Source organism: Anabrus simplex, chromosome 1, assembly GCF_040414725.1.
Source record: "Anabrus simplex isolate iqAnaSimp1 chromosome 1, ASM4041472v1, whole genome shotgun sequence".
In the NCBI taxonomy this organism is placed as follows: domain Eukaryota; kingdom Metazoa; phylum Arthropoda; class Insecta; order Orthoptera; family Tettigoniidae; genus Anabrus; species Anabrus simplex.
The window spans coordinates 1,298,214,028-1,298,240,251 of NC_090265.1; the positions used below are offsets into that span (position 1 = coordinate 1,298,214,028).

The 26,224-nt window shown below is 39.1% G+C and overlaps 1 protein-coding gene across 1 annotated transcript in view; it reads right to left on the minus strand.

The window, feature by feature from the left end:
* Positions 1-5,669: 5,669 nt before the first annotated feature.
* Positions 5,670-26,224, minus strand: part of RpS27 (ribosomal protein S27) — a 76,664-nt gene continuing 56,109 nt past the window's right edge. Inside the window, exon 4 of the mRNA XM_067137702.1 lies at positions 5,670-5,857. Coding sequence (XP_066993803.1) covers positions 5,829-5,857 — 29 coding nt within the window. The 3' untranslated portion in view covers positions 5,670-5,828. The remainder of the gene's footprint in view (positions 5,858-26,224) is intronic.

Consider the following 26,224-nt stretch of genomic DNA (forward strand, 5'->3'; position numbering starts at 1 on the left):
TGTTGCATATGCAACCACCATTACGCATGAGCGGAATGTGTAATCTAAAATGCTTCAGTTTGCTCCAATTGTTTCGACAGGTAGGTGTACAGCGTTATCAGACCCCGCATTCAATACCATATGACCACTGCTTGTATTTACCGATATTTTGGTGACGAAGGAAATAATTCCTTATAATGTTATAGAGTATTCGCGTCATAATTAGGTACTTCGATATATGACGGTGCCATGTGAAACTGTGTCTAGTTGTACGCGGCAACCTGAAGACGATGTCCGAAACGCAACGTAAGTCATGGATGTCGGCTATTTTTAAGAGATGTCACATAGCACAGCCCACTGCGTTGCTTATTCAAAAGTAAAATACATCGGCGTTAATACTTCTGGGATGATCAGTCACTCACAAACGCATAGGCCTATCAATGAAGAGGAATCGACACAGAACACCTCCGGCCCGGTCTGAATCACAAGGAGCTACCCTGACGACGATTGTAAGGCATCCAGGTAGGTTTACATCCTAATAACAATTAACAAATTATACAGGTTATTTAGCTAAGTCCACCTGACATAACTCGTGAACAGTTTAAGATACTGGCATTCTGTACTCACTTTCGTTAATGGTATTAAGGAGCTCATAGATCAACATGCAGTGCTTTCCTACGCGTTTGACAAAATTTATCGTCACACGTTTCCATATGAGAACTGCCGATGATAACGATCAAGCTTACTCTTAGTTCCTGGGACGTCGCGTCGCACAGCTCGCAGCACACGAGAATCGGTCTCGAGAGCGTTGCCCCATCACCCCTGCTGAAAGAATTGTAGCAAAGTCGGGCGTTTTAGATTATACGTTCCACTCTTGTGTAATGGGGGTTGCATATGTAGCGAAGCACATCTTCCCCGTTTCAGGTTCGAATAATTCACGCCTCTAGTATCCAAGTAGGTGTACATCCTATCTACAGTTGTTCATAAATTATGCATGATTATTCAGCAAAGATGTCCACCTCAAATAAGTTGTGAACAGTTTAAGATACCGACATACCGTTTTCAACTTCGTTAATGGTATTAAAAGGGTTCATAGTTTAACATGCAGCACTTTTCCTGGCTTTTGACAAAATGTACTGGCTCACACGTTTTCATATGAGAACGTTATATCACGCAAAAACTGCCAGTGATAACTAATCAAGTTTAGTCTTAGTTACTGGTACGTCGCACAGTTTGCATTACAGGACGATCGGTCTCGAGATGTGCGACGTCAGTCTCGAGCGTTGCCCATCACTATATACACCTACTTCGATACTAGATGCGTGCATTATTCGAACTTGACTGGGAGATGCGCTTGCTACATATATGCAACCACCATTACACATGGTGGAACGTGTGAAATGCCCGAGTACGCTTCAATTCTTCCGACAGGGGTAACTGTAGATAGGATGTACACCTACGTGGATACGTCCCAATTTTTGTAGACAGGGTAACTTCTTGCGATTCAGACCGGGCCGGAGTTTTGTGACAATGCCCTTTCACTGATATTGTGTATAGTGCCAGGACATCCCAAAAGTATTTTACTTCTTTTGAACACAGCATCTCTTCAAAATGACAGATATCCACGACACGCCGTTTCGGATAGTCTTCAAGTTATCACCAAAATATCAGTAAACACAAGCAGTGGTCATATATTGAATGGAGTCTGATAACGATGTACACCTACCTGTCGAAAGAATGAGAGCAGTAATGGTGGTTGCATACGCAGCAAGGTGCATCTTGCCTTCTCGAGTTCAAATAATGCACTCCTCTAGTATCCGGCTAGGTGTATCTTCAGTAAGGCAGTTTCTGTACTTAGCCAATTCATTTGTGTACTTACCAACGCATACAGTGCCAGAATGTGTATCCTTTATAATTGTTATACCGAGTCAAAAACCTCTGTAGAAATGAACGCCGTAGTTGCTTGACGTGCATTCATCCCTTTGAGGACCATGACATGAAAGTCGAAAAATAAAAGTGGACCTTTTCTGAATATCTAATAATGACTAGAAAAACGCTAACAACAACTGTACAAATTTTATTGACCATTGTACAATTTTCACATGGTTTCAGAATGAAACCACTGGGCATCTATGCATCTGTTACATGATTCATTGTTGCAAGTCTCTTTCAATCGAGTTCTTGTTTTTAATAAACACATCGTCATAAAACATGTGTTACACATTGAACTAACGTACTTACAATCTTTTGTGGATCTCTGCAAAGCAGTTCTTGGTTTTCAACAGGCAAAGTCCCACACCATGATCTTGTGCGGTGGGGTTCATTAGCTGTACTGCAGTGAGCGCATCTCCGAGATGGTCCCCTCTTTGGCATATCTTGTCTCAGGAGCAACACAGGCTTTGAACTTATTCTGCTGCTTTTGCACCCTCTTCCTTGTAGGAGTTGAGGACGAAGACACCCTTAACAGACCAGCAATTATGGACAGACGAAACTGCTTTAGTTATTGGGTTTGTTTCGCAGATTTCTTTGTAGATCACGAAAGCATTTACAACGGTTACATCCAGGAAGCGCCAAAGAATTCGGTGCCACCATTTCTTACCCTTTCTGTCAACCTCATACGTTCATTTCAACATATTGGCTTTATCCACAAATCCCATATGAGCATTGTAATCCTTAGGAATACATGGACATGCAATTATTACTCGGGTACCATCTTTGTTCTTTCGTGAGACTGTGGATATATCTGCTACTGCATGGAAGTTGGAAAGGAACTGAATTCCTTTGTTGTCTTTCCAAACCACTGCAACGTGACCTTGGCTACTGCACCGAAACTGGAATTCACCACGTGACATGCTCTTATCAAAGTCCTTAGGAAATCCAACTCTTCCTTTCTTCACTGTGCCGCAGGCACATATGCCCTTTTGTCTCAGATGAAGCATTGGTGGCACGGAAGTGAAATAGTTATCAAAATACACTTGATGTTTTCCCTCAAGTTCTTCAGGAAGATCTTTCACTACCCTGGAACGACACTTCTCAATGTTTTGCCCGACCTTTCCTGTATATATTTGATATTGTAAAATATATCCATTTTCACTTGCACGAACCCAAACTTTGTAACCGCTTTTGATGGGCTTTGTGGCATATATTGTTTTCGAGTTGACCTTCCTTTGAATCTTATCATGGACTCATCCACAGCCTGCTTTTCTGTGGGTTTATAGCATTGTAAGTTTCAAATAATCCAACAACGGACGAACCTTGTAAAGTTTATCAAAGTCTCTGTCCCCTTTTATAGGCTGAGTATCACTATCATTCAAGTGAATATGACTAAGTAACCATGAAAATCTGTTTTTAGGCATTATTTATGATATATATGCATCTCAGAGAGCAGGATCTGAAGACCAGTAGTCCCTATAAGATGGACTCTTCTTTATGCCCATCAAGAAATTGATGGCAAGAAACTTGTTCACTTCTTCCTTATCAGTTGCCTTGAAAGCCGTAGAGCCTCCGAGTTTCTGGGTGCAGTAAAGGTTAGTCTGGTATACTATGCTTTCTATAAGGTCATCGCCAAATAAACAGTGAAATATTTCAATAGGATTTTGTTTGTCACCTGGAATATTTGGTCCACAGTCTTGAGAAAATTCCCCCTTTTCATGTTCATATATTTCTTTCACCCACATAACAACGGCCTCGCTATCTTCTTCCTTATCTTCACTATCACCACTGTTCACACACTTATTGTTATCAGCAGTGTGTCACAGATGAATTTTCATCGTCGAACTGATCTAAAATCTGTTTCTAGCACTAATTCTTCACTCTCACTATCCACGCCTGAAATTTCTGATTCAGGATCACTGGGTATTTCATTAAGAATCTGCATAATTAACTCATTGATGAGGTCATCTCTTCTATAAGAACATGAACCTTCCATAGCAACACCTTATTAAAAAAAAGTGTTAGAAAATTTTGCAGTAAATGCACTGCGTCCTAGTAGCTTCAGATTGAAACCACGTACATTTATGTACAAAGCATCCAGTTCAAATTTTAAAAATGCTAAAAAACCATTTAATCTAGTCCAAGAGATATATAACTCAATATATATTACATTCTGATCTAGATACGAATGTTAGAAACATCAGAATTAAAAATGTATTTACTTCACGCTTTAAAAGCCACTGCACAGAGTACATCAACTAGGAACAATGGCATCACGCCCGTCACGAACAATCTAACGGTCCTACTGTTGTGCGCACTCTACGCTAGTGGAATCTACAGAGCTGCGCGCGCAGCTGGTATCAGTCTGAAACTAGTGGGCCGCGTTAGCAAGGCAGGCGAAAATGTGGTTTCAAACCGAAACCACTGGGCCTCAAAGGGTTATGGAATGGAGAAGGCACACTGTTCACTATTCACATATTCAGCACAAACAACATTCAGCTCGTCATGACCGCGTGTCGTGAGATGCTCCTTTCATATCTCAGTGCTGAGCAAGTCTCGAATCCGCAACCTCCCAGAATGAAGAGATTGGGAGGAATGGTCTAGAACCTAAGCGGATGTGTAACGGCAAGTTACAGTGCTTAGAATGTTTGAGTGATATTTTGAGTGGAAATTCAAAATATTCAAAGCACATAATTCAATGCAATTTAACATAAAGCGAAGTGAGCGCAGTGTGAGATATCCAACAGAACGACGCCAATATAGAAACAAATGCAATAGGAAAACTTTAAGGGTAGTTCGAGAAACCAGTGGAAAGAAATGTCACCTAAGCCACACTGATTTTGACGCAACAGAAAAACACTTTGTTCTAGACTGTTCCAAGAGGAAACACGTAAGCCAATCAGACTGAGACAACAGAACTTTGTGGTAGCAGGGGATGACGTTTGGGAAAGCACTGGAAATTTTTGAGAAAGTAGCAAATAAACATAAGCTGGAGTGTGAGAAGAGCTCAGAGAGAATCTGTCCAGCTACAGTGAAAGATACGTCGTGGCAGTAAGCCACAGGGAAGAGTCGAAGGGAAAAATCTTCCACGTGCCATGATTTACGCATCGTGAACTTTAGCCACACAGACACCGAGAGAGAACCTACTCCACTGTTAAAGAAATTCAAGTAACGGCAGTGTGTTATTATGCTCACCAAATGCATAATTAACGAGAAAACTACAGTACGGAAAATTGGACTTTAGTTGGGGAACAACAGTTTTTAAGCTACGAAGTTCGACTGTGGATCTGCACTGCTATTTGTAAAAGTGTACCGATGCTTTGCATAATACAGGTGAAGGGAGTTGTGAGTGAATAGGAAGTGGGTAGTCTTGTTATTGCCATAGTGTAAGCTCCCTAAAATTGAACCCAAGTCTCCAGCCTCTCCAGTCCTTAGGATCACGACAGGCCTACGACATGCTGCTTGCCACACAATGCAGGGACAACGCTCTTCAGATCTTTCAAAATTTCTTGAGAGAAATGGTGCCTGCGCGCTAGTCTCAAGACCTCGCCTCAGACATCACATCAACAGATAGATGTTGTGGTCACAGTTGCTGTAGGCACACATAAACACATGTATGACTCAAATTCAAATCACAGGAAATTAAAAAAAAAAAGAGTCCATGAACTGAAAATGTTGAGAATTATCTTGATCAGTGAAGCCTGGCCAAACATCTGAGGGAAGAGTCCATGGAAGTTGTAAGAAACAAAACACACAGATTCAATAAAAGGAACAATGATAGGCCCCTCTTTGATTAGCCTTTATTAAACATACTTTTGCACACGAGACAAGGAAACCAACATCTGTACATAATACCATATATAATGTTCTGCATTATTTTAAAGGCTTGATCTTGGAAGGGTCAATCGAGTCTTAGTTTAATGCTGCTTTCTCCTGAACGAACATCCTGAAACAAAAAATTAAAAATTACAGTGAATGTGCTTGCCAGAAAGAATGCACCACAACTACAATTTGTTTCCCTGATCACTGAAATTTTCTCTAAAATTGAGGAAGGTATTCAGCTTTTACATACAGTAAAACCTGTCCTGAGTGCAAACTCAAGGGACCGGAAATCATTTCTGCTATATACGGGATTCCAGTTAATAAAGGTGTTTAAAAACAAAAACAAACTTGTATCCCTCAGATAATCCAGCAGTACATTTACATTTTTTAGTGCAATAGTAGATACAATAATGACTCCAGTCACATGTCGTCGTTCAGGCAGAAACTAAGTCAGAAATCCTACTTCCGAGTTATAGCTCCTTTAATGTTTCAAACAACCACTAAAATCAGTTTTGCATTATTAGTTAGTACTAACATGTTTTTTGGGGTTGATGCCACTATTACTGCGACTTCCAAATTTAAAAGAAATCTAATATTTTTGACTTAGTGACTTCTGCCGGGAAAGGAATGAACTTCTTCACAGATTGTATTAAAGGCAAAAATAACAAGTACAGGCTCACAATAATTGTGTAGGTGCATGAAATTATTATTTATTATTTCTGAACTATTTCTAATAACTACACAGGATGATTCAGAGAACTAAAGTGTGACAATATAAAAAAATTTTAAAACACTCATGTCAGTAAATCAGTAAACCTTTCTCACTGTTACGTGTCATGTTTTACTCATTATCACTAGCTTCAGTCACTTTCACTGTCCACACTTGGTTCTGGATTTCGATCCCTTACTGCACCTGAATGGCGTAAGGAGCGGTACCATGCTTGAAATTCTGTTGGAATAACTCCTTTATTGCAGAGACTAATAAGATCCTTGTACTTTTGTTCTGATATAGGGAAAGGAGTTTTTTAAGCCTAAAAGTATATCTCAGAGTATCTTCCAGAATGACCATATTGATATTTGAGAATACCCGGTACATCCTTTTCAAATCTAAAGCACTTTACTTTCAACCAGTTTACTTTATTTCCATCACTGTCCTCGGTTTTGTTACACATACAAAGGGCACTATGAAAGTTTTGTAATGCGAGTGAATGCTTTAGATTTTCTGAAAATAATCTACACCACACTCAATACACTTCTCCATACACCGAAACTAGTCACTGAATCAACTCTGCCACTTTTCTTCAGTTACATTTTCACACTCTTGATCCCATGCTGCCAGAAACTCCTTGTCGGATGCAAAATGCCACCCTTTCAGTTTCATCTTCACTTCTGGGAAGAATGCAATGTCACATGGGGCAATATCAGGACCGTATGGAGGGTGATCAAGCACATTCAACCCTGATCTGGCAAGAAAAACCATTGTTAACATTAGCATGATATGCTGGAGTATTGTTGTGATGCAAGAGGCAAGTGTTGAGCCGTGACCATGGACGGAGCTGCTTGAGAGTCTGGATGACCTGAGGCAGACAAGTCTCACTGTACCACTTCGCAGCAACTGTCCTTTGTGTGTTTCCAGTACAACCCGAGTCAGGATGCCCCGTTTAGTGAAGAATACTACAATCGTGCTTTTCTTCACAGACCTTGACTTTCGCACAGTCACAGGAGTACCCTCATCTTCAAACAGCCACACCTTGTTCCGTGATTTTGTTGGGACATTATTAGAACTGCTGCTGCCAGGAGGCATACATGACTGCTGGAATATTCATGTGGGTTGTTGTAGGCTTTCTAGACCTACACATCTTGTCTATTTCACAACAATCTTCATCTGAAGGTAGCCAATTAGGATCCTTGTCACTATCATCCATGCGAGGATAGCCAAAGGGATCAAATTCACTATCCTGATAATGAAGATTGAAGAATTAGAAAAGTTGTTAAGTCCTTGTGATTTAATTTTCAAAACTAAAAAATTCTACACAAATTTACATCACTATTTTCATCAGCAGTCGATTCTGCAATGATGGTGCTTTTATTGCCCTGTATTTCTTTTGAGCCAAGTCCATTCTCCTCAGTTGCAGCCGGCTCTGCCTAAAATGTTAAAAGATTGCTAATAATAAATTTATTCCTCTACAGAATCAGATTTATTAATGAATGTAAACGAGAATGTAGAAAGTCCATGACAACTCGAAGAATGGATCAACTGTACTTAGAAGAATAGCTTCAGATTCTACATTTAGAGAGAGATCCTCAGGTTCTTGGTGTTTAGCATAATGTATTATAAGGTGACTTCTGCTTCTAAAGATAAATCGCATACTTTATAACAGCTGCATAATACGAATTCTACTGAACAATAATCAAAGGAAGAACTTGCACCAAGCAGAAGTCACTAAGTGGACTAAGGAACTTCTGCCTGACTAATAAACTGGAAAAATGCATTTAGTGAAAATAGCGAGTGCAGTTTGCAATGGAACGCTTCTCAATATGACTTAGTAAGTTCTACCTGCCGATAGAGCGTCATTTTGTAAGTATGGTTTTGCACCTAACTCAAAACTGCCATTCTGACTTAGTGACTTATGCCTGAATGACTACGATATACACTAGTTCATCACCCCTAACACAAATCTGATCTTTCTTAGAACCACCTTACAGTGCACAGCAGCACAGGACATCGCGAATTCCTTCCAGAGCCAGGTAGGACGTTTAAGAACGATGTGCCTCCATTTATTACGGTCCTAGTATGTTTCTTTTCTCTCTAGGGTATCCCATGTTTCTTCTCTCATCTGATCTAACCACCATTTTCTAGGCCAATTGGTCCTCATCCCGGAACATCGAAGACTTCCTTGGCGTTTGTCACCTGCATCCACTTAACGTGTCCTAGTTACTTATGCCTTGCAAAACACAGCCTTTCTTCCATGGTCAGGGCATACACTTATTTAATACACATTGCAGGTTTTATAGAAATAACATCAATAGTAATACTATACAGTAATGTCATTTACTTCTTCCAGTAATCCAGAATCGTACACTGGACACAACTATCCTCAGTAGCTCAGGTCTAAATAATGTTGAACAATTCCAACTTATTTTTCGTTAGCAAAATGGACAATGTTCTTTACAGCTGATAAGGCATGCCGGTAGGACTTCCCATTATAGTACTCGGCACGTAAGACTATACAATAAGAAGCCTATATCGCCGCCCTATTCTCTTGTCTTAATGGCTCATCACTGCTGCCAACTTGACTAGTTTCATACTGAAATCACCAGACATAACCACCAACAAACTAACATCAATGTATCAATACTGAAGGTTACCCCACCAAAGTAAAGGATCAATCAAGGTACTCATAATTAAGCGAATATATTAACGTACATATGCCGTAAGACAATAAGAATACTGTACCGGAAACACCGCTGAGTGAAAACAAATTTGAAGTATGTGGGTTAAACTTCACGAGAGGTGGAAGATAGGCAGCCCGCCTAACTCGCCGACATGCACAGCCGCTTCGAGCTAGCTTTACGCAGCCAGGCGTGACCATATATGGTAATGTTCCAACCTATGTGTAAAAGTTAAGACTATGTTTTTACACCGTTGGCGGAGGCCAACTTGTCACACTTTGAGCGATTTACAGTAAGACTGAAGATGGTTACTCACGCTTTTGTGAATCATATCAAACTATGCATCATCTTCTATTTGACTCCTGTGTTTGGAAGAGCAAGATTTACTCTAGAATGGCATTTAAACTCATGCAATAAAGAAATGGCTAAAACGTCTGTACTCTATCTTTAAAGGAAAAAATGACCCATTGTATTCCCCGCGTGGTGGTACTAATCACAAGGAGTTTCATGGTTCTAAAATAATGATCCCTTGGTCGCCCCTTATGGCAGGCAAGGGATACCGTGGGTGTATTCTTTGTCTACGTCCCCCACAAATAGTAACTAAAATGCCACATCAGCAAGTAGGGTCCCTAAATTTTATCGTTAGCAACACTAAATCAAACCCAACAATTAAAAAACTAAATCACTACCTTCAGTATTAACAGGGAAGAAAGTAACGTACCCTTAGTGTAAGCGCTTACACTGCAGAGACTAAACATAAACCATCTTCATAGTCATCAATCTCCGTTCTCTTTTCTTGTAGGTTTCTAACACTGACTGTCTCAGCTTGTAGTTGCAATTTTCTGCACTGACATTATCATAATTACACTGTTCTGGAGAGTTTGTTGTATCAATCAGTATCTGTCATTTTAGATCGATATACTGAAAAGGGTTAGGAAGAAAATTTACATAATTTTCCGCTACTGTAGCAAAGTTTCCTTTCGTTTCTGCATCAGACAGTTTTCGCTTAATTACAGGTAAACTTACATTAATATTAAACCATAATTCACAGGACTGGAAAAATTTTTCAATATGGACAGTTCTCCAATTCATGAAGGTTCCACTAAAGGCAGATATTATACTAATAGACATTAATTCAAAAGTTTTATATTCATTGCATTCACTAGTCTAGAAAACCTATCCAAACAAGCATGAAATTTATGGAGGGAGAAAGAAGACAAGTCGCTGACAGCTAAAGCCTTTTTGACGTACATTGAAAAGACAAAATAGGGAGGTTACTGCAGTCCCATGGAGTAAAAACCATTCCAACATCAACAAAAAATCCAGGAACTGCTAAAGTCTGCTAAAAACAAGAACTATCCTCTCTCCATAGCAGGAATCTACAAGATCCTGTGCCACTGCGGCCAGGTGGACGTAGGAACTACAAAACAGAGCATTGTGGCTGAGGCAGGCAGACAAAGACAGATTGATCAACGCCGGACTCCACACTGCTTCAATCACTGGAGAAATAACAGTCAATCAGCAACCCCCCCCCCCCCCCCACTTCCCCAAGGCAGACCAATAGGTGAGCAGCAAACTGTGGCCTGCATTATCATTGGCCAAAGAACAGTCCATCAATGTCTGCACCCCACCCATGGTGGGCCATAGCCTGCAATATATAGAGGTGGAATTGCAATGTCACTGATTAGTGTTATATAGAGGATGGTTGCCTAGTTGCACTTCCTCTTAAAACAATAACCACCACTGCCTTTCTCCAGATCTTCTGCATACTCAGATAAAATAATACAGTAAAACCTCGTTAATTCGAAGTCGTTGGGACTAAAAAATCAGACATTGAATTACGTGATTTCGAATTAACTGCCAATTCGCAATTCAGAAGTACTAACCCTTGCCGCATTACGAAATATTCTAAGGCCCGTTACTGCATGCAGTTAACCTTGATTCACAGTTTATACCTTTCAAATGCCATGAAAAAATAACTGTTTCCAAAATGTATCCAAAAAGGTGCATTTACAGTATTCAAATAATGCACTTGCATATCTCACTGGCAAATATAACCTCACGCAACGAAAGAAAGAAAAAAAGCACAATTCAGAGACGAGGAAAAATCTATGCTGTCTCCCGTGTGCAAGTGCTTTATTCATTGGAGTACTATACTGTATGCATTTTAGATGCCTTGTATTTACACAGAAAGTACCCGATGCCCATAAAATCAAACTTTCCTATGACTATCCTTGTACGATTTCCCGCCATGGCACTTCTCTCGTACTTCAGAAATTTAAGCACTTGCCGCGTCACAAAGTATTCTAAGACCCATTAATACATGCAATCACCTCGATTCACAGTTTAAACCTTTCCAATGCCATGGAAAAACTATTTCCAAAATGTATCCAACAAGGTGCATTTACAATGTTCAAACAATGCACTTGCATAAATAATTGACGGACATAACCTCACGCAATGGAAGAAAAAAAATCACACAATTCAAAGACGAGGATAAATTATGCTGGTTCCCCTCTGCAAATGCATTGTAGCTTATCGAACTTTTCTATGACGAGGGGATAAAGATTCTCGCTTCCATGTGCATTGAAATTGCAACGCACTACAATGACCCCCATCCTTGTACGATTCCCCGGCTGGCCCTTTCTCCTTTAAAACCATAAGACCGTTTGGGCTCGCATTAAAATAAAGCAATGCAGTTTCATCGGCAATTACAGTATTGTTCGGTGCCTACAAATTTATTATATGAGCAATGCTTTTTCGTCAACTGTCGGCATCGCCAGCGTTTGCGCATTCTGTTTTCCCGCACACTGCCTGTTGCGTGATACTACGGCGTTCCTTTAAAAGGTCGAATGCAAAAGAATTCCGATTTCATTGAATTTGGCAATCATGAAACGCACTGTAGACCCACCGAAGTGAGTGTAAATGCGGAAAGCTACCCCTCCACGTTCCGGAACACGCGTTCTATTATGAAGCGGATAAATTTCGAGTTGAAATTGCCCTGTAACATACTATTGTTTTAAAATGTAAAGGCAGTTTCGAAAAGTCTGAATTTCGGTAATGGGGCCGACATTGTACTTCGAATTACGAATTATCCTTATTTCGAATTAAACAATTTAAATAACATGCAAAACTGTATCTCAGGTTTCCGGGAACGAGGGCTTCTTCGAATTACGTTGGATTTTGAATTAACAAATTTCGAATTATCGAGGTTCTACTGTATCTGCAAATCTCAGAGTTTTGATATCCTCTCTTTGGATTGTGATTTCTTTTCCAAATTCCTCTGATTTCCTTTTCTGCCAGTTCTATATAATAGGAGAGGAGACAAACTGCAGCTTTGCACCACTCCCTTCTGGATTGGTTCTATTTTTGGAAGCTAGTCACCGCAGACTGATTTCTGTACAGATTTGCAGAGAAGTTATGCCTGTTTTCTACCCCGTCTCAATATTGAGACATGTACGAATGCTCATCAAATTTTGTTATCTGTGCTTTGGCTGTGATGGGTACTCTCTCAGAAACCTTATAAGCTTCACACACAAAGCACCAATGACTCTTCGGTTTGTGAAAGTCAAAATTGAACCGTGTAACGAAGATATGCCCATGCATGCCTTGCTTCGCTGGAGTAGAACCATTAGATAGCGATACAAATCATACAATTTATTAACGGACTTACGGTTTCAAAGGAGATAAGTGCCAGGCCGGGAAATCATACAAAGGTAGGGTCTCTGTACTGTGTTGCTATGCTGACCAGATGGAAACGAGACTTCTTCCCCTCGTCATAGGAAAGTTTGTTAAGCCACAATGTTTTAAGCGCGTCTGGTACTTTCCGTGCAAGTACAAGGCATCTAAAAATGCATACAGTAATCCAATGGATAAAGCACTTGCACAGATGAGCCAGCATAGATTTCTCATCTTTGAATCATGATTTTTTTGTGTTGTGTGAGGTTATGTTTAACAGCGAGGTTATCCCAGTGCATTCATTATTTGAATACTATAATTGGACCTTGTCGGATACATTTTGGAAACAGTTTACATCCTCAGTATTTGAAAACTGAATCAAGGTTAACTGCATGCTGCAGTGGGTCTTAGAATATTTTGTGATGCGGCAAGAGTTGGCATGTCTGAATTACGAGTTGGCAGTTAATTCAAAATCATGTCATTTGAAGTTCGAATTTTGCGTCCCAACAACTTTGAATTAAAGAGGGCTTACTGTATTCCTAAAATTTAATTTCTTTATGTCCAGTAGTTTTGGCTTGGCGATAAAACTTGCAGAATGACACTCAGCTTGCAATAGAAAATGGTGATGTTCATGTCATTATTGTCGACTTACAACAATGTATACAGACACCTCATATGACTGTTGTTCGACTTGTTGGCTGAACGGTCAGCGTACTGGCCTTCGGTTAAGAGGGTCCCAGGTTCGATTCCCAGCCGGGTAGGGGATTTTAACCTTAATTGGTTAATTCCTACAGCACGGGGGCTGGGTGTATGTGTTGTCTTCACCATAATTTCATCCTCATCACGACGCGCAGGTCGCCTACGGAGGTCAAATATAAAGACCTGCACCTGGCGAGCCGAACCCATCCTGGGACATCCCGGCATTAAAAGCCATACGACATTTCATTTATCTGACTTTTTATAAAAGACAGTGAAGGGCATTCAATTTTGGAGTGCATAATGCAGCTACTAATGAAATTTACATGTATACATGGTCTGAGGATGTGGGATGTAAACATGGTCTGAGGATGTAGCAGGAAGGGGAGCAGATGATATTTCTTGTATAAATTAGTATAATTTTAATGCAGTGCCAAATTATGTTAGATGTTGTGCATTCTGATTCATGTTAAAAATAAAAAAAATTGTGAGTTCCTGGTCATATCTTGTTCACACTAACAAATATGACATAGAGCTTAAGTATCTAAACTATTTCCAACAAATCAAAGCAGACAAACATTCTGTATCACTCCACGTGTCCATGTGTCTCGCTGCTTGCTCTTTATGTCAATATGAACATAAATGAAAATGGACGGATGAAGACATATGAACATATTTGAGATACGGTAAAAAAACAAACCATTTGTATTAGACCCCCGTTTCACCACTTTTACAGCCAAAAAAGGAAAAGGGGGGGTACAATATGCGGTAACCTCAAATTTAGTGCAGTGAACACGACTTCAAAGATATAAAGAGCTATAAATTGTATATTTAAAAATTCTACACTGTTCTTTAACAAACTAATGAATGTACTTGAGTTATACTGGTTATTTTCGTTGGAAGGCAGTAAAAAAAGTGTTAAAGTCAATAAATGATGAACAGTACTTTTAGGCCTGTATATTAAGTAAATATCCGTTTTACTCATATCACGACATTCAATTAATCTCATTAATTCTTCTGATGAAGTCGGCGTCAGGAAGGGCATACGGTTGTAAATACTTGCTAGGAAAATTAGTTTCACTTCATACTCGACACCGTACAGAGAACGGATAAGTGCATCGTATTACAATATTATGCAATGAAAAATCCACAGCCTGTTTCCAGTCATTCGACGAGGTCCGGAACGGAATGAAGCCCCATCTAGCGGCGAGGACAGGAATTGCGCCGGCTGCCGAAACCTGTCGCACTCCTCTGGGGCAGTGATTAATGAATGACAGATGAAATGAAATGATACTGATAAAAAATAACTTTATGGTCAGTCATTTGTCTTTGTCAGTTGAGCAGTAGGCCTACCGCAACTTCCCTGCAACCAGTGTGTCATCATTCCACGTGACATCTTCACTGCCATCTCGTCAGCTATGCACTGCAATTGAGACCGAGAGCATTCGAGGTCCCGTCTTTTTGAACACTTTAAAAACAGTTTCCTTTCTGACCAGAGTCCAAACTGTGTGAGGCTATTCCCAAATGGTTTGTGGAGATGGTCTGATATTCCCAGCTGGTATGTGTGTAGCAGAAGCCACTGCTGATTAAAGACGTGTTGTTGAAAGCGTGCCGAACGACCAGCTGATAACTAGCATATGTTACGAGTTGTATTTCCGAATGTAATACATAGTGATCGAAAGCATTCTTTTGATAACTGCAACTGTTGAAAGCCAGACCCTTATTTTTAAGTAAATTCCATGCTTGTTCTCTACATTTATAACATCAGCATTTACCTAAACAACTGTAAATGAGATGAGACCGCATTTTTTAGGTTAAGTAAGCTATCGCTCGGATACTGCCGAAAGTTCCACGGCGGAAAGAATAAAAATAAATAAGAGGAAAGTTTGCTGCATTTATGGATATCTACAGGTGTGGCGGTAATGCATTTAATTATCATAATATTTAATTTCATAAATTCGTTGTCTCCCACCTATTATTAACATATACAATAGTATGTTTTCTTTGGTGCAGCCGAAAACTGCTGAAAGTGAGGACATAAAAAATCAATATTATTTGCTAGGTACGCTGGCGAGTAAAACAATTGTGACTGATCACTAGAGATATGAATTTGCCGATTTTATTCCTGTGTTCAGAAACGTAGGCTTTTGAGATATAAATCCATTTTTGGGTCTTTTCAGCTGGATTTTGTTGGTTTTATTGTGCTCACAAATGCCCATTTTAGGGGTTTGTGCCTATTTGATGCCTTTTGACTGTAGTTTAAAGAACATTTTATTTGACAGAAGTATCTTCTCATTTCTCAATATCTGTTTACCCCACGCAAAAAAATAGGAATTCCCGGAAGTCACCAGGAATAGTGGTTGGGAAATTTCCATCAGGAGAAACAAGGAACAATTTGATAATGAAGCTTTCAGCCTCCTAAGACTTACGCGAGAACTAATCAACGTCGAACTATGTTGCACAACCAATAACCCCTATAGGCTCCGTGCGTATAGCACTGTGCTGCTACGGGTGGATATTATGAGTACTCAGAGGTTGATGTTTATGAACAACGGATCGTAAGAAGTGTGTTTAGATGTATTTATTCAATTGTTTTATAGTGTTATCTTGGCATTATTGTTTAAAAAAAAATCAGAGTTCTGGAAATACTATGTGCTGTGTTGTTGGCTGTAACAATACAGTAGATACTGCAATACAGAACAAAGTGTGAAATTTTATAGTTTTCCATCACGACCTCAAAACAGATTTGGAAAGATAGTGGAACTTAGCAGTAAATCGCAAGAAGTAATTGGGGATTTACATATTTTAATTAATACTAAATTACACTGTACAAAAACTATATTAACCATAAATTTACAAAAAGGTTATGAGCTACAACCAAATAATTGTAGCAATGAATTTTATAAATAGGTAAAGAGCTACAACCAAATAATTATAGTAATGCTATATTTGAAAAGTAAGCTCCATACACCTTATTTATAAAGCACACACATTATGATCGTAGAGATGATATATAAATCACAATAGTCTTAATGAAAGCCAAGATAATAATAATAAGAATAAATTCCTTAAATTGTGAAATTTTGTAGTTTTCCTAAGTCAGTGGGCAAATGTATTCACAGAAATAGGCCTACATGGCAAGAAATAGGAAGACCATCTTAAATATGTCATTATATATAAACATTAAATAAAGAAGCATTACAGTATTTTAAATAGTCCTATCAAAGTAATATTATGAAACCAGGTAGTCACAAAATATTTTGAGTTTATTACAACAGAAATTCAAATAAGTGTAATTCAGTTAAAACTTAAATTTTACAGTATGTGTTCAGAATGATAATTGCATTTAGGCCTACAGATTGCTCAAACTTTATCACATGTACACAATTCATTTTATAGGGCAGATGGTACTTTGTGGACACCAAAATCATCTAGAATCTGCAGCAAACACTTCATAGGAGGGTGTAAATCTCAACATCGTTCTAGTCCAGCATATGTACCAAGTATCTTTCCAGAATGTTACAGAAGAAAGTAAACAGGAACACGCTCTCTCAGCAGATTTGTAAGACTGAAGAAGAGAAGTGTAAATAGAAATTTAGTCATTTCAACACCTCATATCAGATCTGCAAGATAGTGAGCCTGTTCTAGTGACCATTAAAGCTGATGTCCAAACTCAAATAGAAATTGTGGTGTACAGTATAAAGTAATTTTTAATTCAGTTGTGTTTTGGATGGAAACAGTGTCAGCACACAAGCAAGTATATCAGCCATTCGCACATTACATGCTAAACCTAGACATGTTAGTAAACTGTCTGGTCCTGATTTCACATATGAACAAAGACGATTTCTTGGTTATAGCTCAGTTTTCCACGAATCACAAATTAAATGTTCTCACTGGTGTATAAAAAAAAAAGAAAATTTTTAATGTATTTTTAAATGTACTGCCAGACACTACTACACACAAAATCAGTAAAGAAAATAAGACTCTTGGTGTTCTTAATGAAAATTAAGTTAGCCTTGCCATTTGCTGCCCTTGCTGTTATTTTCAATCTTCACCATAGTACTATTTCTAGGATATTTCAATCGGTTTTACCTGTACTGGCACAAGCAACAAAAAAGTGAGTTTTCTGGCCTAGCAAGGATGTTGTTAAAGCTGCCTTCTGTTTTTAAAGATAACTATCCAAATTGTAGAGCTATTATAGACTGCACTGTAATTAAAACAGAACAGCCTCCTGAAATCAGCCAGCGTGTGTATATGTACTGTATAAGTCTACATATACTGCAAAGGTCTTTACTGCAATTGCACCTTGTGGTATGGTGACATTTATTTCCAAATATTATGGTGGTAGAGCTAGTGACGGTTTTTATCATAAATGACTGGAATTTTGAAACTGATAAACCAGGAGATCATTATCACCTACAATTGGTTTGTCTTTGCATGATATAGGGCATTTAATTTTTAGTACCCTTTCTGGATTCCCATCCACCATTACTATACCATCAGGAATAGCACATAACCAAGGATGGGCGAGATGAATTACAAGACCACATTCAACAACTGTTATGTCATAAATTTGTGTATTTGGCAAGAGCAGGTTTTTCTAATTTATTTCCAAATGTGACATGTCAAAGACCCCTACCATAAAGACATTTAGGATTCAAAAGTGTATTCACCAGTTTCGTGTGAACTTAACTGAATGTGCCCTACTTGCAGAGATCCCTTTCTTTCTTTCTTTCTGAAAACCAGAGGTCAGACTTTGATGTAAAGTTTTTACACAAATTTCAGTTGCTTGAGTCTTATTAATTACAACATGATTATTATACAAAATTATTTGCTAGTGAAGAATTATTGACAATACACACATTAATTACAGATGTAGTCTCCTGTTTCATTAATAATGTTATTACATGTTAACATGCTTTATTCTGAACAGTAACTGTGACATCTGCTATTAAATATCCTAGCAATTCATTGGCAACTTTAACCGATTCTGATTTTTTCTCCTCATAAGACTTTGGAAAGTATACATGGGGTTTTTAAATCATGAATTTCAGCTGCATGAACATCAAGCCTCTGTCTTTTCGTGGGAAAAAGTTCTTCTAACCTCTTCCCCTTGTTATATTTCTCTTTCCCGTGTTTGAGATACGAGGTCGAGACCATTCACATGGTTGATCAGTTCGCGAAGTTCCATTTTCTGAGTTCGCTGCATGAATAACAGCAGAAATATGCTTGCACTTCTCCGACGGTCCAGCAAGGCATTCACAGGGACAGTTAACCGTCTCTCTAGTAACACTAACCTATGAGAACATGATATCCTATTAGAAATAAGCCTAACAGTTTTCTGAAGTCAACACTGCTTAATGTGTACATGATCATTAATACCGTTATCACCTAAACTGGTACATACATGATTAGGTAGTTACCTCTGTCGTGACATGGTAAGGTTACTGGCGAACTGATGTCTTTCTTATCACATCAGCAGTTATTACACTGTTGGTATTTCCTGCAAACTGTTTTTCTAGTAAATTTATTACATGTCCACTTTCCGCAAGTAGACTGCCTTTCTTCGAAGAATTGGGCCGATTACTGTCATATAAAATACTCTGAAATCCCACTGTTATTATCAAGTCTGCCATGGCAACACGTGGTGAGGTGACAGCTGATGTTTGTGCACTCACGGAAAACGCAATAACTATTTCCGCCATTCGCAGCACGGCGGTGCATTTCTCTTAACGCACGGAGCCTATACCTCCCAATGGATGCGAGCTGTTGTACAAATACGCTTTATCTTCAGAACGCGTTGTGATTTATTGTGAAGAAGTAGTAGTATGTCTGCGCAATGCCAAAAGAAAAATCGACAAAAGTCCTACTGGCTGAACAGTGGAACACGGTGGGATCCCAATTTCACTACGGATGGAAGGGTGTCTTCCGCTAAGCTTGCTGTTAGGAGGTAGGTTTGTTTGTCCCTTTTTCCTGTGACTGAGAACAGTGATTGCATTTACAGGCCTATTAATTTATTATATTATGTATTGTGGCAAATGGTTGTCGCAATGCTGTATTAGTCGTAACTTTTTTTTATTGCCAAAATGTAAATAATCATTTCATTACTCAATGAAGAGTTAGAACGTCTGTGGTCTCAGGTCACAGAGTGGATGAAAATTAAAAATCTGTATTTTGAACTGTAATTTCCTGTGAAAATAGAGATTTACAACTGAAATGCAATTTTTAAAAAAAAATCATGAATAATTCTCACCAGCGCTATGTGTAGGTTGTAGTAAACCCTATTATGCTTCCGCTAAGCTTTTGAAAACATGGGTTACAGATCCAATGTGGTGCGGCCAGGAGAGTCACATGTTTTACAAGGCTGCCAAGACTATCTTTACATAACCAGGCCAGTGAAACGACCGTTGGTCTGGATTGGTGAGGTCCGGTTAGCAACTGTTGTGCTGGAGGGCAAGGAAAGAGAATCTGGAGGGTGTAAGCTCCCAGGTTGGGGCAGCGAAGCAGCCAACAAGCCTCTAGCATTACCTCTAGTCTTGCTATATTATGACAAAAAGCAAGATTATGGGTGAATGCCATGACAATTTCAACTTACACGGTTTTCGAATTTTAAACGAGGGTGGCAGCCTTGTGGGCACATGATGCAGGATCTATTGCAGGAACAGAAAATAGTCTTCACGACATCTGACACTAGTGACCAAAGCCGGCGAATAGCAACAAATATTCACAAATCTGAGATTTAGTGCCTCCGTTTATTTTTCTATTTTTTTTTTTTTTGGCTAGTGCTAGTGGCTTTACGTCGCACCGACACAGACAGGTCTTATGGCGTCGATGGGATAGGAACGGCCTAGGAGTTGGAAGGAAGCGGCCGTGGCCTTAATTAAGGTACAGCCCCAGCATTTTCCTGGTGTGAAAATGGGGAACCACGGAAAATCCTCCTCAGGGCTGCCGACAGTGGGATTCGAACCCACTACATGCCGGATGCAAGCTCACAGCCACGCTCCCGGTAACTTTTCTATATAATAAGCAAGAATACTGTTAGGGGCAGCTCGGTGGGTCCCTAGCAAGCATAAAGGAAGGATCTCTCCTCTACACTACTCAGGTACAGTTCCACATCATTTTAATGATTTTTTTCACCAGGTGAACTCCACATGATACAGCCAAATTTAACTGAAAAATCTTTGACAACATATTTCTATGTAAATTATGAATTCCCATTTTCCTACTTTAAAAGTTTTGTACTTCTGGAAACATCTCTAATAGTCTTTTTTATGAAACAAATGAATGATATAAATAAGCATTATCGGCAATTAGCCCATTGTAGAAATTTAAGATATAGGAACATTGCAATTTAAGTCAATTTTATTATTTTTTAGATCAATGTGAAAAAAAAGTACCATATAGATCAACAAAGAAATACTCCGATGCATCTGACATGAATACAGAAAGCTGTATCAACACAGCCTTTCTACCAGTCCACTGTGAACAGTGACCAACAACAATTTTCTTCAGACCTATTCACTGCAATCGTGGGAGCATAAACTGGAGCATCTTCCAACTTCAACAAGATGCCGGGAGCAATCACCGAGTTGGAGAAGAATGGCATGGCCCTGGTGGAGTAATTTAGGATTGTGGAAATCAGGGCAAGTTTTGACCAAACCTCCAGCAAGGTAGCAGCTGTCAGCGGAAAGTTCGATGGGGTCCTGCGGCAGAATCCAGGATGGAAAGCGATGGTAAAAGTAACCAGGGGCTACGAGGTAAGGTAGATGAAACAATGGAACTAAGGCCAGATGAAGTGGCTTTATTGAAAGTTTTGCCCGATCACTTCATATGAAGTTGAGAGATCTTTCTCCCAGTACAAAACATTCTGCAAGACAAGAGAACAAGACTTACCAGAAAACATTGAAAAGTTACTTGTTGTAAATTCCTTTCATAGAAATTGAGTGTGTTATTAAATTGTATTTTTCCACGCCTATTTTGTTGTCTATTTCACACGTTAGTGCCTATTTAGGCTAATTTAAAGCCTATATTCCTGCATATTCTAACGGTTTTTAGTGCCTATAATTCTATCACGCACCAAACCTACTTCTCTCCCAAAACAAAAACCCCTATACTGGCCCGAGTTACGAGATATTAAACGATCACTTTGTTAATGATCTCACCTGCCTATATTAATAGGCCTAGCAACAATCGTGAATATTTCTTAACTAAAGTGAACTCTTCCTCATCCCGAGGTGGTGCAGCTCTATTTCTGACAGGCCCCCAGTGGAAGGGAGTTGCACGTACCATTTTTACCGCAAATCAATCTTCCTGCCATTCGTAAATCTCAATACGGTACTGGGAATTGAAATCGGGCTCCTGAGAACGGCAGTTAATTGTGCAAATCATTACGCGGGCCAACATTCTTAACTACAAAACACAGATGTAACACATGATTTCGACGCATTTCAGTTGTGTGGGTCATACAGACGAAACTATTCACAAATTTGTAAGATGTCATCAGAGCTGCATAAGGCTTGTACCCACTTCGAAGCAGAATCGTTCCCTGACGAATTACGTGGGGGGAGGGAGGTCTTTTATGCAAGATTTATTTTTTTAATTTTCTTTGCCTCTAAAAGCCATGGGGGATCTAATACGCAAGGGGGTCTAATACACGAAGAAACACTGTAATCATTGCTATAAAATATATATCTGCCATGAAAATTAGAAATTATGCCTAATTACATGACATTTCATTAATCCGAACTTGCAAGATGCTCGATTCCCTATAGATCGGACTATTCACTGTCAATTGCATCACTAGAATCCTCTCCTAAATAGAACCATTCTTTTCAACTACGTATCTATGGCACTTTCCAGGTCCCGCATCATTTCCCCTTTTACAAGGAATCAATAACAGTAAATCTCCACCTTTTTGATGCTTATATTTGCATTAAGCAAATCTATCAATCATATACAGTACATGTTTCATTCCATTTGGAACATATCTGCTGTACTACAACGCTTAGCTGAAATTACGAGGTATTTATCTTCTTAAGAACATCTTAATAAGTACCTTGCTTTACTTAAAATCTATGTGAATATAAAAAAATCAAAATAAATTAAAACCAATGTGGCTGGTTGATGGGGTGGTGAAATGGGAGGGAAATGGATTTACTTATTTTAGCCTATTTTAAAACTATATCTATTCATTGGACCGTATGTTATTTCAAAATGTTTTTGTTTCTGGCACTTTTCACAATGATATATATTCTGCTTGTCTACTAAGAAAATGTTTTTGAAAAGTAATTTTCCTTTGTCACTGTTCTATATTTTAGAAGGATGTTCTCTTCATTTACTCTTTCCAAGGAGATTGTTGTTTGTTTTAATTTTATGAAAGTGTCCCTTGAGTTCAATTAATTCAGGATCCCTGAAGCTGATTTGCTGTCTTACTATTATTAAAACAGCTTCCCCGAAGTCTGAAATGAAATAAAATGGGGAATTGCTTTTTAAAAGTGCCTTAACTTTGCACAAGAAACACAGTATATAAAAGAGTGGTTTTGTTGACAAAGTCTACTGTGTTCTTGGAGGAGTGACGGCTGATGCAGCCTTCTGTCTTGTGAAGTAATGATGTGTGTGTTCCAAAGCTTGAAGAATATTATTTTTATGGTAGTTTTTATTCTTGACATTTGCGAAAGTTGATTTATCTCTCTGTTCTGACAAAATGTTTGTTCGTTTTTGGAAGCACCCATCCAATTCTACATTGACAACCTTGAGAAGCTCAAATGAACTGTTTTACAGTGGCAACAGGTATGTTACTTTGTCTCTTATACGCTCAGCGAGCCGATCTATCGGCTCGAGTGGTACTGCTTAAAACCACTATCGGCTCTGTTCGGATGGCTGTATTAGTACCTCAAAAGACTCCCCGATGTCAGGAAAAGACAGCAATAGTAGCTTTTGGATTTAGTTTACAATTTTCTCGAGAGATAGACACACTAAGCTCATCTGTTTAAATGAAGTTATCAAACCGCATATGTTTACGCATGGCGAGTTGAGTGTTCTGCTTGCGAGTACATTGTACTTTAAGTTTCAACATACCTGTTTTCCTTCGTTTTATTGTTTTCATTTTTATAATAGTTTACTGTTTATTATATTTTGTTTATATTCAACATTTATCAGTGTTCTCAAGTGAAGTTTAGTTTAACATTTTGTGTTATTAGATTTTCGTGCTACGAGTAGGCCTATTTTTTTTTTAAATGGCTGGGCCAAGTTCTAGGCTACATAATTCCAATGTTTTAGATTAGATAGATACTTTAGACAATGAAAGTGACTTTATAGCCGATTGTGATTTGGATTATAGTCCTCCGACACATTGGCTGAATGGTCAGCGTTGAGGCATTCGGTTTAGAGGGCCCGGGTTTGATTCGCGGCCAGGTCAGGGATTTTAATCGAGTATGATTAATTCTTCTGACCCGGGGACTGGGTATTTGTGTTTGTACCAACACTTTTCTCTTCATATTCAGACAACACACTACACTACACACCATCACAGAAACACGCAATAGTGATTACATTCCTCCATATAGGGTTAGCATCAGCAAGGGCACCCAGTAAAAAAACAGAGCCAAATTAACATGTGCGACAAAGCTCGTACCCGCGACCCCGCAGGTGTGGGAAAAGCTGTAGATAAAGAAGAGTGATTTGGATTTCACAAGGTAGTTATGATAGCAGAAAGTTTTCCAAAACACAAAATGCTGACTCCGGAAGGTACGTGTAGAGTTCTTTACCTTGGGTGCTATAACTCATGACTAAAGAATACAAAATATAAAATTATATCACGTCACTCAGAATTAAATGCTCTTATTTTCAGAATGACTGAATAATAGTAACACTAAAGAACAGATTACTTTTTTAGTATATGAAAACAATTTTTTCTTCTATTTGCTTTACGTCGCACCGACACAGATAGGTCTTATGACGATGGGACAGGAAAGGGCTAGGAATGGGAAGGAAGCGGTCATGGCTTTAAATAAGGTACAGCCCCAGCATTTGCCTGGCATGAAAATGGGAAACCACAGAAAACCACCTTCAGGGCCGCTGACAGTGGGGTTCGAACCCACTATCTCCCGGATGCGAGCTCACAGCTGCGCGCTCCTAACCGCATGGCCAACTCGCCCGGTAAACAAATTTTTTTTGTAATATAATTTCTATGCCTTTGCTGGGAGGACTTAGTTTTTACAGTGCACTGTGTCTTCTGGTATGGGCTAGAGCAATTTTGTTAATTTCAATGATGTGTTTGTCTTATCCTTGGCTTTGACAATATGAGCGATGCTGGTAATGCCATTCCCTGCTATGAATGGTACGAAAATGTTGCTCATAGGGTCGGTCGGTGCATGCATTTCAGTGGGCTTGGCAGACTGATATGTAATAGCAACTTCTGGCTCGGTGAGGAAAGCAACGGGAAACTACCTCACTCCTCGTTTCCTTAGTAGACCTCTTCAGTCGAAATAGGAGCACATTAGATCAAATATTCATGGTACGTCAAATGATGGAAAAATGCTACGAGCATAATATAGATCTACATATTTGTAGCTATATGAATATATGGAGACGATAGGAATACCACAGAAACTGATTAGGATGATCAGAATCACTTTAGGAGAAGTAAGGGCAAAGGTGATGGTGAATGGAAGAATTGGAAATGAGTTTGCTCTTAATACAGAAGTCAGACTCTCTCTACTTCGTTTGATCTGGCAATTAACCAAGTCCTTGAAAAAATAATGGATACCGGAAATATTGTATATAAATCTAAACAAATTTGTGCGTATGCAGATGATGTAGTGTTAATGGCCAGGAATGATAGATATTTGAAGGGAATGTTTCTTGAAATGGAGGAAGCAGGAAAACTGATGGGATTAGAGGTGAATGACAGTAAATCTAAGTATATGCATGTGACTGTTATAGAGAGCAGAAGTCAAGATAATCTGACAATGGGCATACTTTTAATTATTGAAGCCTGGAACCTTTTAGTTGATGATGCAAATAAATTAAGAATATTTGAAAGGAAGATTATTAGACAAATATTTGGCCCAATTCAAGACCAGAATGGATGGAGGATAAGGACGAATGCTGAAATACAGGACATATTAGACCAGGAGGATATAGTTGGACTTATTAAGGCACAAAGATTGTGATGGCTTGGCCATGTGGAAAGAATGGAGGAAGATCGAATGCCAAGAAAAGGAGTTAAATCCCGAGTAGATAAAAGACGGTGACAAGGAATGCCCCGTAATAGATGGAGCGATGAAGTTGAAGCTGACCTGAGGGCAATGAACATCCGCCCATGGAGAGTAGCCGCTCAGGATTGAAGTAGATGGCGGACTATCGTAGAAGAGGCCAAGGCTCACACAGGGCTGTAGCGCCGGATAAGTAAATAAGTTTATAAAGTAAATAATATATATAGTCAGTTTTAGTTACTCTTATATCATGTCATTTGTTTCATCTCATTACCTTCTCTGACGAAGTTGATGTCACCGGAACTGCAGTAAGGCCTGTACCCGCTTCGAAGCGGAATCGTCGTTCTCTGACGAGTTATGTGGCAAATATTTTCACGCCGAAGTAGTATGAAGGAGAAGAGGCATAGAGAAGTGCACAGCTACGGGGTCTTGTATGCGAGATTTAGTTTTTCACTTTATTTATCCCAAAAAACCAGGGGAGAAGTCTAATACGCGAGGGGATCTAATAC